The sequence below is a fragment of the Saccostrea cucullata genome, unplaced genomic scaffold (genome assembly GCF_032062105.1).
Source record: "Saccostrea cucullata isolate Sc308-1 unplaced genomic scaffold, CSIRO_AGI_Scuc_v1 ctg13748, whole genome shotgun sequence".
In the NCBI taxonomy this organism is placed as follows: domain Eukaryota; kingdom Metazoa; phylum Mollusca; class Bivalvia; order Ostreida; family Ostreidae; genus Saccostrea; species Saccostrea cuccullata.
This window is the reverse complement of record NW_026920268.1, coordinates 1-12,718: the sequence shown is the minus strand read 5'-3', so window position 1 is coordinate 12,718 and position 12,718 is coordinate 1. Positions and strand designations below refer to the sequence as shown.

Genomic DNA, 12,718 nt, shown 5'->3' with positions numbered 1-12,718 from the left:
AACGCATCATTGTGTTTGTATTTTATATAATTATAATAAATAAAAGAGGTATGCAATAGTACTGATAAATAAGTATTCTGCTCTGTGAAAACTCAATTCTTTTATAGGAACTATAAACATTATACATGTATAAACATGTGTATAAACAAAGTAAAACCTTGAATAATTTTGAAGTGAACGCCATTTAAAGAGGCTTATTTAGAATTGTTTCCAATTTTTTATTATGTTTTAAACAAGAGGTCCAAAGGCTTTATAGGACACCTGAGTATCATCATTCATGTAACAACTATCCAACAATTGAATAGGTTTGTGTTTTAATGAGGCCCGATCTAGTTGAAAATTACGAAAACGGAATGATGAAAAATTTTAATTTTTGGAAATATACTTGTGTGTTTTATGCTTAGAAAAATTAGAATGAAATTTTGTTACCTTGCCTTTATTGTAGTGAAATGGGGGTACTGTCAAGATATGGACCATTTTTCGTGTTTTTATACACAATTACATACTAAAACTCTTCAATAAACAAAGAAATTTGCAAATTAAAAAAAAATACATGATGAAATTCTTTGTTTTTCACATATGTCATACAATTTTCATTCTTCTTATAAAAAATGAAAAGAAAATTGGAGGTAGCCTTTATTGCAGTGAAAAACTTGGATTTATTTTATACATGTGTAGGTGGCTGTGGGTTTACATAACACCAACAAACGATTGCAATACTGTATTAGTTTCTTAAAAAATAAATAATTCTTACATTGTGAAATAATTTTCTCGCCATGCTTTATTTTTCTCTCAACACGCAACGTTGTTTTACGTGGAAAAAAGGGGTAGAGGGAGGAGGGGGGTGGGGGTGGGGGGGGGGGGGGTAAAGGCGACAAAAATCGCGATTTTTACTATCATGTTATATATAGAAAAATAAAATATTTCGGGGGTTCAATTTAAATGATTTATGGACTTATTTTATTTCTTAAAACTGAAGATAATCCATGCATTTTTAAGTCAGCAATAAAAAGAGTGTGTATAAACACTTCAACATGTTCAAAGAGAAAGACTAAAATCGTTTGCTTTCAATTAACAATGTTTGTTTTTTTTTAACTCACAAACTGAAATAAAACAAGGTAAAATGAATGAATCTGTACCAAAAAAATCGATCCCTCAAAATTAATAAGGTTCCAAAGTTGTTTATTAATCTAAATATTTACAGCTTTCAATGCATAGTGTGTAGAACTACCAGGTAAGCAAGATCAGCGAAACATTTTAGCGCAATTTGACGTCATTTTAATTGTGACGTTATTGTGTTCAATTGTGACGGCCGTCAAGGGTATTGTGACGTGCCTGAGTCGACGCTGCGTAAAAACGTATGCGCAGATCAAGTAGATCGGGCCTCGTTAAATAAGAGGCCCACGGGCCTTATAGGTCACCTGAGTATCCCCTAACAACTTTCCAACAATTGAATTTGATTCATGTTTTAAACCAGAGGCCATGAAATTCACAATTTTGAAAGAGGCACCATTGCTTATCATAATTATACAGCATGCTTACTTTGGGTACTTAATACCGATAGGTAGATCAGAGTAACAACGAGAAAATGTTGTGTACCCCACCCCACAGGAATCACAGACTCTGGGGCTACACATTTCAAAATTTTGGAAATTTTATCATGAATTTTATTTCATCATAAATTGTTCATAAATACCAAATTTCAAAGCATTAAATTATTTTCAGACTAAGTACTCCCCCTTCCCCTCCAAATACCTCTGACCCAGGGGCCTGGAAATTTTGGAAAAGGCAGCTTTCTACATCATAAATATGTACTTAAATCATTGGCATGATACCCAGGAGCAAAGGAAAAGATTTTCAAAGAATTCATGTATTTACATTATATAAACATTAGAGCCCCGCTCTAACACCAAAACCCCTGACCCTGGGGCCATGAAATTCACATTTTAGGAAGAGGCAGCCTTATTCAACATAACTATGTACTTATACTCTTCAAAAAAAGAAACGCATAGTAGGAACAATGCCCTAAAAAATGTATAAAAGTTTTGTCATACCTTTTATTTTTGTATGGATACAATGTATTCGAGTGAAATGCATGATTTTTTAATGCAATTGTTAACTATACAGCTATTCTACAAGTCTCACAGACAAAAAGACCTGATTTTGCAAAATTTCCCCTAAAATTTTGATCTCAATTTTCATTTGTTGAATTCCGATGCAATTCCTTCAGGTACAAAGGGGCTATCAAAAGCGGGGGTTCTCGATATTTTGAATCTGGTTTTATTTGAAAAATGACGCTTCCAAAAAATGCTGCATCTGAATGTTGCGTAGCACAAAAAGGAAAATGGGCGACTGGAAGCAGGGGTACCGCAATCTACAATTGCAATATGTTTTTATGTTACAAACAGACCCTATCTAACCTATAAAACATAAACCATTAACATCGAACACCCAATGTTTGCAAAAAATATGGTAGACTACGTGTGACATCAGCAACACAGCATCACTTCCGAGGATTACGTAAATTTCATGAATGTAATGCAAGGACGTCATCTAAAGCATTAGCTATACCTGAACTGCACAGATCATCTAACAAGACCGTTTTCAGTTGACTACGAATTAGTGCAAGAGGATTATTCATGCCATTGTTCCGACCCCACAACACTCCAAATATCGACTTCAAAGATATTAGATCAATAGAGTATGACCACAGCATCACTGCTGAACATTTTGGTTAATTTACTAGTCCAGAATGTTTATCTGAAAGCCTCTTATAAGTTTAAGAGTGCTAATGCTTTGTAATGAATATTAGACAGATAACTGCCTCCAGGACGTTAAAAAAGTTGATGGTGGTAGTGTAATGATATTGAAAATGGTATTATAAGAAAGTAAGATTGATTTGGTTCGAAAGCAATGGACTTTGATGGAAAAAGGTACTCTAACCATGTTCTACCTAGACATACCCATTCAAGTTTGCAGCATCCTAGAGCCGTTTTCCAATCTTACAATACACAGCCACATATGGCTCGTTTGACACACCTATTCTTGCAAAGAAACAACAACCTGTTTCAGCCACAGTCATCTAAATCGCTAGATTTAATCCAAATTAAGCAGCATTGGACAAAATGGATTGACATGATTTGCCAAAGACAATCGCATCACCAGACTCTGCAACAGCTGACCAAAGTTCTACATTTGGAGTGGGAGAGTATTCCTATACAGTTTTTATTACACACATTTGCTTCCATTAGATGCCGTTTGTGGCTATCATTTGTGTCTGCGGGGGGCATACCAGACATTGATCTTTAATGGTCTTAAACTGGCTATAATTTTAAAATTGTTGAGTAATTATGACATTTAAATAGTATTCCTGTTGCTTACCACATTTCTGTTTTATCAATGCATCATTTTACTAAATAATTTTCATGTTCAATGTGTCACTAAAATTCTACTATGCGTTTCTTTTTTTGAAGAGTATATTTCGTTTATTCAATGCCCACGGGCAGAGCAGAAGATTTTCAAAGAAATAATGCATTTTCACTTTATAATCTATTTATCTCCGCCCTAGCACTAGAACCCCGACCCTGGGGCCATGAATTTCACAATTTTGGTAGAGGACTCAATGCTGATTACAACCATGCCAACAGTTTGACTGCTTGATGTCCAGGAGTAAGAAAGAAGATTTTTAAAAATTGCATTAATTTTAGTGGTTTTGGTCCCACCCTTCAGGACCCATGGAGGCAGGGACCATGAAATTCACAATTTTTGTTCCCCTTTCACCATAGATGCTATATGCCAAAATTGGTTGAAATTGGTTCAGCGGTTTCAGAGAAGAAGCTGAAAATGTTCAAATGTTAACGCACGACGACGGACGAAAACGGATAGCAATAGTTTTACTCAGGTGACCTAACAAAGCCTTATTTGACCCCTATTTTCAATTGACCTCGACCTGTTTAAAGTTCTTACCTTGTTCGGTATAAATAAATTTAATTACCAAATAACTGTAAATAATTAACTAAGAAGAACAATCTAAAATGTTTAAAATATAAAGAGGAATATTGTATAAAACATACCATGTTTAGTACGGCAATAAAAAATCTTAACACAGTGAACATGGCGTAACTGCTGGCAAAGGCTGTTCCTATGCCGACGGCCCCTTGTATCCAGAGCATGCCCAGAATGACCCACTTCCTGCCAAACTTGTCCGAGAGCGGCGTGAGACATAGGGCCCCCAGCGTGTTCCCCACCATATAGATCGTGGAGGACAAATCCACCAGAAAGTTATTGTCACACACCAGGTCCCACTGGAAGAGAAATATCAAAAAGATACGTCAAACTTTCTGTCACAGATCCAGTTCTAAGAATTCTTGATTGTAGCCACATCTTTAATTTTCATGTTTATAATTCATATCAGTATCATTAGATGACTAAAGTCATAGCAGAATTCTTGCTCTAAAAGTCCCATTGGTAAAGAAAATGTAGAAATTAAAAATTGACAGTATCGTAATGTCTCAACAGAGCTCCAGTATTAAAAACTTTTGTGTGTTGTAACAATTTAATTCCCATACTAATGATTCATATCATTATTACTTGATGACTTAAGTCATAACAGAATTCAGCTCTTATCTTCATTAAAAATAATTCTCTGTGGGATTTTATTTTATTTTCAAATGAAATATGTACCTCTGTTAAAATAGTCGAATCAAATTCGCTTCCATATGTCCACCCTTGATCACATGTCTTGGTTTGATTTTGGGTTGGAGCTTTCATCACACATTTCTCAAAATCTCCGTTTGAGTCCAGAGGAATAATGGCTGTCACTGATTCATTTACAGGCACCTGTAGGATGAGATTAGAGTTAAATTTTAAGATTCCAAACAAGTAAGCCCAACACCAAAACCCTTTCACATACATGTATTACAGATACACATATTACAGATCTTTCCAGACAATGCAATCACGAGGAGTTTTACTTCCTACACTGAGAATTTACGCATTAATTTAATTCATAAGAAGGAGAAACCCAGTTTCCATCACCGCTGAACAAAAACACCTCAAATTTTAAAGATCAATGAATGTTTTTTAAAAGAGGTTGAAAATCTGAGGTCAAGTCAACAGTGTCATAAAGCCGAATCTATTTACAAAGGTTTTGTCTTAGGTAATGTACATATGAAATAAGGAAGCACTATATATATCTTCTGATTCAAAAATTATGACCAAGGTAAAGTAATGATTATTCTTTTGAGAAGTAGGTCAAACTTCTAGGTCAAGGGGTCAAAGTAAACTTGGATAGGTCTTGTCACAGGTACTGTACAAGTAAAATATGAAAGCCTTAATCTTTTCTCGTTCAAAATTTATGACCAAGGTTAAAATTATTTGTGACAGAATGACAAATGGACAGATTGACAGATGATAATGTCTGTACCGTACAGTGATGACCCGGGTCTCCTCCCAGAAACAGAATGGCCATCACTGGCCAGGCTCCTCTCATGTAGATAAAGGACACACACAGAAAGAAGAGGACCTGGAATAGGCCAAAACGGCCCAGACTCTCCAATATCTTATCTCCGTCCATCTACAATATAAAAATAACATACAGAAAGAAGAGGACCTGGACTAGGCCAAAATGGCCCAGACTCTCCAGTATTTTGTTTCCAGTAAAAATAACACACAGAAAGAAGAGGACTTGGAATAGGCCAAAATGGCCCAGACTCTACAGTATTTTGTCCCTGTCCATCTACAATAAAAATAACACACAGAAAGAAGAGAACCTGAAATAGGCTTAATCAGCCCACATTCTTATCTCACTCGATTTACTGCATTAAAGTACTCCAAATAGAAAAAGCTTAATGGAGACTGGTTGAACACTCTTAAATAAATCTGAATATATTTATATCATGTGGCCCATGGGCCAGGATGCTCACCTGACTAACTTTGCTATTGTAATAGCAAAAGACGCTGTCACTGTCGACCGTCGAATGGCGTCGATATAAGACTGTCTATTAGTTGAATAATGGTGAGAATATTGTCCGATCTTTAGAAGGTCGCATGTGTGGGTCAGATTGGTTCCTTTACTGTTTATGGAGACTCAGGTATGTGTATCAATGAAATTCCTAAAGTTAAGTGTGACTTATACAACTTTATTTTTAGCAAAGATGAAATGTGATGCTGTTTAATACACTTTTAACATTATCATCTGTGCGCCGTAGCCCATAAGGCAATACAATACATAAAATCTCATTTATAAATGTTTGTTTATTTATGCATATATCTATTTGAAATTTGCAAGTATGTAAATAATCATAATATATGTATTAAAGAATCTATGATTTTACCTGATAACCCTTGTACAAACAGCAACACAACACAGACAGATGGATGAAGAAAGGGTACTGGTAATTAGAAAAGCTAATATGAGCTTTTGGCTCAGGCATGGTAAAATTACTCTCAAATGACTCATTATATTGTGTATGCCAGTGGATAGCAAAGGAAAATTCAAAGTTTTCAGTTAATATATACATAAGAATCAGAAACTATGGCATGTTAAGTATATGTGCAACTTTGCCTCCTTGAGTAAAATGGCAAAACAGTTAAATATCAGTAAAGATGAATTCCAGACTTTTCTTATTTTTTATATTTTACTGCAAGGTATATATACCCAATATGCCAAATACATGAAATAATTAGCAAGTACAAAACCTGCAGTAGATGCAGAATATCTTACCTTGAAATTTGAAAATGTAGACCTTCAGGTGAGTGCCTGTTCTGATCCAAAATACCTGTACAGGTATGCTGTCATCTTTATCTCCTCCTTTTACGGCTCAATCGACCCCATTTCTTTTAACACTTGGTGCTTACATATTTCCATGCTACTTGAAAAGAACAAGAAAAAACAGAAAGATTTATTACTATATTTAATATTGTGGTAAAATATTACGTGTAATATATTTCTGATACATCTCCAACAACGAAATGAATGATTTCAATCATGTTAATCTGTTTCCTTTTTTATTTAAAGGTTTTATTTCTTTTTGGATCCTTTTGTCTGTCTGTTCCTTAACTGTAATGTTCATAATGGTTTTGTATTTTAATCTTTGACCTTATTAAATACCACTCTCTATCATCCACTCAAACATTCACCTCTGTCACTGCCTCGCATATGTCACAGTGATAAGCAAAAGAAGTAGTGCATTTGTTTTAATTAATTCCTTAGAATTCAATGTCTATACTTATATTTGATTTTGAGATATATATACTTACTAAATCAATCTAGAACTATTGGTTTAATTTGAAACAATCCTTTAAATATTACGATTTATACCTTTAATATGTCAAAAATCTTGATATGGGCCATGAGCCCATTGCAGAAGTGTCTGAGAGAGGTATGAAAAACAACTCTGCATGGGGGATTGCTATAATGCTAGATATGCAAGTGCAATTTACAGCACAAAATTTTCTGCACATGATTCTGGATTTCTTCACTTTCCATCATTGGTCAATCAGCTTCCATCGAGACAGTTGTTAACCAACATGTATATTTAATCCAACTCCTTATCCTTTTAAAGTTGTCTCAACAGACCAATAACTTCTGACATTTTGAATTGTTTTGTGATTTACAGAGACATTTAACTGTATTGCAATATTTTCAATTACATTAATATGCAGGTTTTTTTCTTATTTCATGAACCTCCATTTATAAACAGTATCTATATAACTATGATAAATAAATTGTAAATAAATTATTATAAAGGACAGTTTTTCACCAAAATGCAACCACAAAACAGCAATCCTATACTGTATGGTATGACAGATGTGAGAAAACAGTTTCGAAATCTTTAGTTTTAAATTTTTTACTTTAGAAATTGAAAGTCAAATCATTTGCTTTCCTTTGCAAGAAGATTTTTTAACATATTTTCTTCTTTAAAATTTTGATCACATACTGTATGTGTACATAAATGGGCGTATTCAAAATTTAGTGCAATCACTGGGTATGGAGTTGTTGGCGTAATCATGAATTAGCAGTACAAATGTCCGTACCTATACTGTATATCTATAAATAATTTCTTAGAGGTATTCATGAATTAGCACATCCTTGTCTGCGCCAAAGGTACTAAAATATGAAGCATGCTTTTTTAAGTACACATACAGTATTTTGGATCCACCCATTCCCCAAAGGGTCATGAAATGTAAAACCTTGTCAACACTACCTGAGTTACATTTGTTTAAATATGACTACAGTATAATACTCAAAGTTATTTTCACCCCTTTAAACACCCCCTTCTTAAATTTGCTATGTCAAAGTTCTATTTCAGAAATTATATTGTTCTATTTATTTAAACAGTCCTATGTAAAACTTTGATTGCTCATTGTGACCCCATCCTACCCCTGGAGGTCATGATTTCAACAAAATTGAACATGTTAAATCAAGTTTATTTTCATAAGTAACAGAATGTAATGAAAGATCCACATCTGAAGTTTGATATAACCCCTTCCAATGCTCACTATTTCTTAATTATCTCCCCTTAGAAGAGAGTTTGATCCTTCGTTTGAATAAATTTTATTTCCCTTCATCCAAAAAAAAAACTCTGTCCTTTAAATTTGGTTGAAAATAGTGTAGCGGTTCTTGAGAAGAAGATGAAAATGTGAAAAGCTTACAACAAAAACAAAACTATGTCAGAAAAGCAGACAATTTTCTATCAGAGCTTTCAACCCTGATGGTCTGTACTGCAATTCTGAACAGAAATCTGATGATGTCACCTAAGAGCTGATAATGGCTCATTTTGAGAAGTCTGCAAAATATATAAGAAAATGTGCCCATAACCAAATCCTTTTAAAACATTTTTTTAATGATACCATCAAGAGAAGACCCTATGAATACTTCCTGTTAACTTGTCTTTGCTCGTTATCATCTATACTGTATCTGTATACTAGTGTATCTGTATGCATCAGCTAGGCACTTTAACCATCAACATCCTGTTCACATCTAAGCTACCCTGAGTCTTGTTTATGAGTAACAAGATTAAATTATGTACACTTTCAATGATATTAAAAAATTATAACCTCTCATTTGTGATATTCATTTCTTTGATGTACAGTGAAGAAATTTTAAACTAGTTTTACAATGCGTGCATTTTAATTTACATTAGGTATAAGCTTAGCAGGAATGCAGAATAAAAATATATAAAGTATTAAATCTGAATAATAAATAACAATTCCTAGACAACTTTTTCTCTATGTTTGAAACATATGACAAATAAGTAAAATATGCAATTTTACCTTCAACAGTTCAACCATTTCGCCGAAAGATTCCAAATCCTAAATGGGTCTTTCGTACTTTACGTCTGTATTTATAACATTTTGATAAAAAATTCCACTTGAAAAGATGATGTAAATGATTTGCATAAAAAAGTAATTAAGAAGCTAACGTATGCAATGCACGTGTGGTCTTAAATCAGCCGTTAAACTGTTCAAGGACAAACAGACACCGAACAGATAAATTAATAAAAATATACGGATATCTAAGTATACCCACCAAAATTTTTCGAACTGTCCCCTTAAATACTGCTTAAAATAGAAATTCTAGGTAATAGGCAACATTGTTGGACGACAGTAGACTTGATGTAACATGTGCGCATCATCTGAAATCTACTTTCACTTTGGGATTGTATTACATGCAATCGTTCCTCGAATAGTTCGTAAAACCAATGAGACTCCTCTGACATCATGATCTAAGGGTCATGCAACTAAATACTAGAGATAAAAAGGTAAGTGCTTAATATTTATAGAATTTTTTTTATTTTTGAATTTTGCGTTCACGTTGTTCACGTTACGTTACGTCAGCCATTTTATGACAGACTTATGGCCAGGTACTGTACATAAGAATTAAGCCGAAAGGATGAGAAAACTAAAATCATGAAATCTGATGGGCCTAGTTTCAAATTGAAAGGCATCATAAGCTATGAAAGGCATAAATAAATATCGAACACACCTTTATAACAAAAAAATATACCACTGATGGAAAAACCATATGTTAAATATTGAAATATTATACCTCAAAGACAAAAACAGTTTCACATGTTTATGTAAAGCAAGATATATTAATTGATTTCATTTTTATGTCGTAATTAATGAAAAGTATTTAGTGATATCTCAGTAAATATTGCCGTTAATTTTAAACACTTCCCGCCATCAACTTCCCAGTCTGCCGTGAGTAGTACAAAGGAACTCTGGTCAGACTGTAGTACAAAGGAACTCTGGTCAGACTGGTGGACCTTTGTTACCTCTATGTACAGGACCTTTATCCCGCCTCTTTTACTATTTAATACAAAATATTCATCTTCGATCGACATGCTTACAAAGTATATCCAGTAATTGAACTCGAAAAACTAATATTTTACCTTACCTTTTTGAAACTTTTTAAAATTTATTTGTATACTAATATTTTATACTTTTTGAAACTATAAAATTTCTCCTTTTTTGCGTCAAAGTCGAAGAATGCTGAAGTGTATGCACAGTGGGAAGGGAATGTGTTCGTGCGCAGCACCCGCGTTTCAGTTGTATTTAATATATAGTCGATATTTCTATCGATAATTTGCCCTTCATATCGATACTCCAACATCTGCCGGTAGAAGACTGCAAATTTAGACCAATTTAAGTGGATATTTCTATCGGAAATTTGCCCTTCATATCGATACTCCAACATTTGCCGGTGGAGGACTGCAAATTTAGACCAATTTAAGTGGCGAAACCAGCAAATTCATAACGGGAGGGCGCAGTAGAAGGTCATGCATGGTGCGGGCGGCTGCATGGAAGCCCACAGATGGTCCAAGGCAAAGCCCTACAGGGACGTAGCAACCGGGGGGGCCAGCAATACTTTTACTATTGAAAATGTTCATTGAAAGGCTGGTTGGCCCCCCACTTTATATTAAAGTAAAGTAATATGAAGGAAATATAGTAATGTAAGCTTAAAAAAATGGATATCGAAAGGAATTGGTAGTGAAAAAAGTTTGCCTCTACCCCCCTCCCCCCCCCCTCCCCCACACACACACACACACGAAATAGGATTTTCGACTTTGGGCATTTTTCCTTTTTTTTTTTTTAAATTTTTTTTTTTGCTTGTCAACTATTTCAGGTAAGTAAAAAAAAAATTCTGTGGCTGCCCCCCCCACTTTCAAAATCGATGCTACGTACCTGCCCTAGTAGGGGTCTGGGGGCAAAGCCCTTGGAAAAATGAGGAAATTCTAACAAACACGTATTTTTCCTTCTATTATAGGATAGTACTAACAAAATTTCAATAGAGAAATTCAAACAGGAGGGCGCACGCCCTGGATCCGCCTTAATTTTGGATACTTGCCACTTAGGGCCATTGAGCAGTGGCGGTTTTTTTGCCAACACCTACTGCGACACGGGACCTTGGTTTATACTAATCCGAAATATCTGACGAGGAAAAATGGTACGTAAAATATATTGAAATCGTGAAAAAGCTTGGAAAACGTCAGGTATTTCGGACTAGGTTTATATGTGGTCTCAACCGAAAGACCAATCTTCACGTCCCGCAGTGGGATTTGAACCCGTCTTTTCAGTCTGATGTTCCGACCTTGACATTTTGATCTAGGAATCAAAAGGGCTCTACTTTGTGTATCTCATCTTTACAATGCAAGGTATTGTGATACATGTATTTGCTGGAGGAACAATATCAGAAATGATATCACAAATCCTTACCAATGAGATGGTGTACATGTACATGTAAGTCGCTACTTCATAAAGTACAGAAATTCACCTGAATGCATTTTAAAAATAACTGCCCTAATACTAGTAACTACTTGGAAGTAACATTTTCTGGCAGGTCTAGTCTGCAAAAAGATAACACAGAGACGAACAAACTTTGATCACTATAAAGAGGAGCTAAACAGACCAACAAAACTTTCAACAAATGTTTAATAAAAAAAACTTTCCATGTAAGACATGATTTTGTTACAATGAAAAATCGTGCACAAATACTAAAATAGTTATTATCACAGCACTTATTCAACTTGATAGTCAAGGACTGCTTCACAACCTACAACAGAAAGATTTTTTATATTACATATTGTTTGTAATTCTTTTTTTAACTAATAATAGAGTCATGTTACAAGTTCTATGTATATTTATCTTTTATTAATTCTGCAATCAGTGACAATACCTAATGGCGCGTCGCCGACGCCTCCTTCCAAAGCCGGATTGACCTTGACTCATCGACTGTTGTCCAAATCCTCCGGTCATACTTGGACTCCCTAATCCCATGCCTCCCCCCCATCCCATCCCTCCGCCCAATCCCATGCCACCGCCACCTAATCCCATATCCATACCACCAAGCCCTTGACCGCCCATCCCACCTAGCCCTTGACCGCCCAACCCACCAAGTCCCGACCCCCCAAACCCTAGTCCAGCTCCACCTATATCAGGAGCTCCCGGCATTCCACCGAACCCTCCCTGCATCCCGCCAGCGCCCCCTGTCGGTGGAAATCCTGACATGAACATCATGGACATGTCGTTGGCGTTGATTCCGCCAAAAGATCCTCCAAACATGGGGCTGTAAGAAGGTTCTTTCTTCTTGCGACCAAATAAACCTCCCAGTCCGAGTTTATCACCAAATCCTCCTAGCATGCCTAATCCGAAAATGGCGGGTGCTGCATACGCTACAAAACAGAAACAGGGATTACAGATTGTTCCTTGTTTG

The 12,718-nt window shown here is 35.3% G+C and overlaps 2 protein-coding genes across 3 annotated transcripts; both read right to left on the bottom strand.

Annotated features, from left to right (window-relative positions):
- Positions 1–3,928: 3,928 nt before the first annotated feature.
- On the bottom strand, positions 3,929–9,649 carry LOC134246068 (organic anion transporter 3-like). 2 transcript variants are annotated; one of them, XM_062728340.1, is made up of 5 exons: positions 9,533–9,649; positions 6,725–6,869; positions 5,426–5,575; positions 4,684–4,839; positions 3,929–4,304 (listed from the first exon to the last, which is right to left on the bottom strand). In XM_062728340.1, exons 3-5 carry the CDS (start codon positions 5,573–5,575, stop codon positions 3,987–3,989), a joined length of 624 nt encoding a protein of 207 aa, XP_062584324.1. In that variant the 5' UTR covers positions 6,725–6,869; positions 9,533–9,649; the 3' UTR covers positions 3,929–3,986. The 2 variants fall into 2 exon arrangements, with proteins under 2 accessions (XP_062584324.1, XP_062584316.1); XM_062728332.1 differs by lacking the exon at positions 9,533–9,649 and adding an exon at positions 9,277–9,474.
- A 2,519-nt stretch (positions 9,650–12,168) lies between these two features.
- LOC134246057 (acanthoscurrin-2-like) lies at positions 12,169–12,645 on the bottom strand. The gene has a single exon (XM_062728321.1). It carries the CDS (start codon positions 12,643–12,645, stop codon positions 12,169–12,171), a length of 477 nt encoding a protein of 158 aa, XP_062584305.1.
- Between the last annotated feature and the right edge of the window lie 73 nt (positions 12,646–12,718).

Coding starts and splice junctions, on each gene's coding strand:
- LOC134246068 (XM_062728340.1), bottom strand. CDS start 5,575: ATGGACGGAGATAAGATATTGGAGAGTCTGGGCCGTTTTGGCCTATTC. Junction 4,840..5,425: donor ACCCGGGTCATCACTGTACG/GTACAGACATTA, acceptor CTCATCCTACAG/GTGCCTGTAAATGAATCAGT. Junction 4,305..4,683: donor ATTCGACTATTTTAACAGAG/GTACATATTTCA, acceptor TTTCTCTTCCAG/TGGGACCTGGTGTGTGACAA.
- LOC134246057 (XM_062728321.1), bottom strand. CDS start 12,645: ATGCTAGGAGGATTTGGTGATAAACTCGGACTGGGAGGTTTATTTGGT.